This window comes from Cariama cristata, unplaced genomic scaffold, assembly GCF_000690535.1.
Source record: "Cariama cristata isolate BGI_N322 unplaced genomic scaffold, ASM69053v1 scaffold38644, whole genome shotgun sequence".
Taxonomy (NCBI): Eukaryota; Metazoa; Chordata; class Aves; order Cariamiformes; family Cariamidae; genus Cariama; species Cariama cristata.
Window position 1 is genome coordinate 5,203 of NW_009612045.1, and position 3,850 is coordinate 9,052.

The window sequence follows — 3,850 nt, forward strand, 5'->3', positions numbered from 1 at the left end:
CCCAGCAAACTCCTTTCGCAGTGAACAAGCTCATGAATCCCCAGGCAACCAATCTTGATAGCAACTCTCATTTACTGGTGTTTTGCACAGTCATGGACTTCCACTGACTGCAGAGGAGTTACTCTTGACCTACTATTGTTTGAAAGAGATTGGGTTCTATTTACTTCAATTTGTTGCCATATTTCTTGTTTAGGCATTAATAAGAGCTTTACTTTGCAACGAAGAGGTTAACAGAAGAGTTCATTAACTTTTACAAGACGTGCTGTGATCCTCAGCTACGACTGCAGTGTCATTGCTCTGGATTAATCAGATCTGAAGATTAAAGTCAGGTTGAATTAAATTTAATTTCTGCTGCAGTGGAGGTTGCTACCAGCATATCGAGAGCTGAGGTTAGGCTACTTATCACTGAAACACGAGAGAACTCACTTCCTTGCAGGTATAGCATTACACTACGAGCAGGGTACGTTGCAGAAGTGGGAGCTCACAGGGCGGAGGAAAACAAAGCAGAAAGATTTGGTGTCCTCCTTGTGTTAGAGAAAAACAGGTACTCTGTCATTCCTGTAAGTTTTACTGTATTTTGTAGAAGCTAGACATTGTGACATAGGCTTCTTCATTGTTTGGTGACCTCATTTCACTGGTCGGCAGCATCTGGGAGGTGGTGTCACCGTTTAGGGGCTCTGGTCCAGGCTGACTAGAGGGATCCAGGGGAGGAGTGGAGGAAAGATTGAAATCATCATTGTACAGGGGCACCCTGTTGCTGTTGCACAGCTCGTATGTGCAGGAGCTGCAGTTTCCTTCAGTGACTGCAAACTGGCTGGGGCCCAGGAGTCTGTGCAGGGCTTCAGATGGCCAGATTCCTCTGTAAGTCACCGACAGGTTTAGGTTGCTTTTGTCTGTCATTGCAGAGATCATCTTCAGGTCTGATCCTCTCCTAAATTTTTCTGGAAGATTTGTCTCTGGAGCAGTTGATGGCTGCAGAAAATTTTCCAGTTCAGCTTTTGCTCGAATGCCGTCCACTTTATGGATATGAACGTAACCAAAACTCTCTGGGTTAAAGCTTATATCAAAATTCTGCATGGCAAAGGGAACAGCATGGTCAGTTAACAGTGGGTATTAGCTTAAGAGAAAAGGTACTTTGATAATTCATTGATTTTAGAAGGGTATTTATTGTTTCTTTAACTCTGAAAGTAATCCTGAGCAAGCTGAACAATAGGTTAGCAGAGAATAAACTATCATATGGCTTAAAATCCTTTTCTGCATCAATCTGAATCCGTCCAGCGGCCTCCTGCAGGCAGTGCCACTGGAGAGCATTTTATACAGCAGGCAATGTGGTGGGAACTGCTGTTTCACAGACTTTTCTGAGCTACGCATCTATTGCATGCCTGCCATTTCACAGGAATGAGTGTGCCAACCCAGGCAGTTCCTTTCAGTTTTACCTTCCTAATTTAGCAGTGAGGGAAGTAAAGGTTTGCCGTGACTTCCTGAAAAATATTAGGAAACCTGGTACTGGGGAGCACAGGGGGTGAGAAAGTTGTCTTAGACCTCTGACTAAACTAAGAACATGCTAATAATGTACAGCTGGAGAGAACAGTGCAGATGAGTTCCTTAGAGAAAAAATGCACTAGACGCATAGTTTTAAGGCAGTGGGTTAATCCCACACCTTACGGTTTGTAATCTTTGTCCATCTGTCTTCTATCTGGCAGAGCAGTTAACATTCTACAAGGTGTACGAGCAATTCTGCTGACCATGTAAGGGTACATGGGCCTAACCAGGGATGTTTAAAAAGAGTCCCCATCTAGCCCCATGATCGTAGTTTCACAGAATCACCAAAGCATCTCAGTTGGAAATGACCTCTGGAATCCAACCGGTACTACCTTCTGCCAGAAGCAGGACCCAGATTGGGTTATATAGAGCCTTATCAAGCCAAGCTTTGAACATTTCCAGCAAAGGAGGGCCTACTTCTTCTATGGGCAACCTCCACAGTGTTTAATTGTTTTCATGGAGAAAGATTTTTTTCTTATATGCAGATGAAGTTTGCCCTGAAGCAACACATGCCTGCTGCCTCTGGTCCTGTCACCATGCAGACTTGTGAGTACCTCCACCGTCTCTCTACCTACACTTTAGGTATTGGAAGGTTGTGATTAGTAGTCCCCACCCTGAGCTTCCTTTTTTTTTATAAACAAGCTCAATTCCTTCAGCCTTTCTTCATATATCAAGTCCTCCAGCCCACTCTAGTTACTTTGCACAAGTCAAAGCTCAGGCACTAGTTGAATTGTCTTCTATTTCTATACCCTTGACATGGAAGTTGTTTTGAAAGATGTCCCAGTTCATGCAGCAAATACACGTAGTGTCTCTCATGAGAGTTAGTTTTGTTCCCGATAGTCTATATTTAGGTGAAAACAACAGTGGAAGTACATACATTTTTTGGTTTCTTGCATAGTTGCTCCAGTGTTTTTTTATGATCAGGAAGGTTTGGCCACACAGCAGGCTTGATCCTGAAACAGCAACAGTAGGCAAGAAGGGGTTCAACAGCAGCAAAAGAGGGACGTGTTGAGATATCAGAGGTTCATAATGCAGCATTTGTACTAATTCTTACAAAGCCTTAGGGCTGGCTTGCATTACCCAGAGTAATGACAGAGAAGTCTCAGAACAAAATAAAGAGAGGAGGAGTTATAAAGGTCACCAAATAGTCATTGTTCTTATGTGCACACAAATCGTCACCGTTAAAGGAAGACACTTCACCAAGTACTGGAAAAGCAACAAATTTTGCTGGCAAAGAGTTCATTTGAATCTAGCTGTGTTAACAGGGTTTTGCATGTTGAAACCAATTTCTGCAAGTGAAAAGAGATGCTGTGGTTAAAGTGCAAATTTGCTGATACTTGCCTCTGCATGTTTACATAAGTCAAAGAACTGCATATCATCCTACCCCTTGGCCAGCTATCTGTGCCTCAGATTATCTGTATTGTAGCCTTGTCCCACAGGTCTCATTTCTACTGTCTTGACTGGCAAAGTTCCCATGTTGTGCTGCTGGAAACCCTCAGCCATGATTGTCTAGAGAATATTGCCCAACTGATGTTCAATGTTGCAGTGACATAAATATAATATAGACGTATGCGAATATGTATTTTATTTTATATAGGTGTTAGTGTACGTGGGTATACATACACACATGCATAAAACCCTCTTCTTTTTAAAAGGGAAATATCTGTTTTTAAAAAGTCTCACCTGTTTTTTCAGCAGTTTTACATAAGCAGAACTTCTAGCAAAATTAGAGATCTGCAGTGCTCAGCAACAGTAAAAAGCAAGGGCAAGACATCTCAAGCCACATCTATACTCACAGATAAAACAGCACCAGGGAGCATTCCCTGGAAAATAATTCCAGTGACTAAAATGTTTAACTATTAAAATTGTTCTTGGCATGATTTGACTAGGGCCAACTAGCATGTTCCCAGGCAATCCCTGTGTATAATTCAGGAGTTAGCACATCCCAAGTGTTGTCCCCAAAAAGCAGATTATCTATATATCTGTACGTTTATTAAATTTGTCAACTATCTATTGTATATAAGCATATATTGCCATGTATTTAAGCATACATTTACAGCTACCTATCTACTGCTATGTAGCCAATATGTGAAAAAAACCAACACAGACAAAGGACTGCCTGTGTAATGCATGTATTTCCAGTCCCACTGCTGCTGTGACTGCTTTGGTGAGGGATGTAGAATTTGATTTTGCCACATGGCTGACTGGATGTGGACCTGGCTGGGCTGGTGGCTGATAGCATCAAGCCCTTTCTGCAGAGAGATCTGCCCTGCTGCTTCTGAAAGCGCTGCAGAGGAAACACCCTGCT

At 42.4% G+C, this 3,850-nt stretch overlaps 1 protein-coding gene across 1 annotated transcript in view; it reads right to left on the minus strand.

Moving 5' to 3' along the window:
• Positions 1-567: 567 nt before the first annotated feature.
• IL7R (interleukin 7 receptor) overlaps positions 568-3,850 on the minus strand; it is a 15,208-nt gene continuing 11,925 nt past the window's right edge. The window contains exons 7-8 of the mRNA XM_009698452.1: positions 2,420-2,495; positions 568-1,071 (exon numbers count right to left, since the gene is read on the minus strand). Of these exons, the coding sequence (XP_009696754.1) occupies positions 568-1,071; positions 2,420-2,495 (580 nt within the window). The remainder of the gene's footprint in view (positions 1,072-2,419; positions 2,496-3,850) is intronic.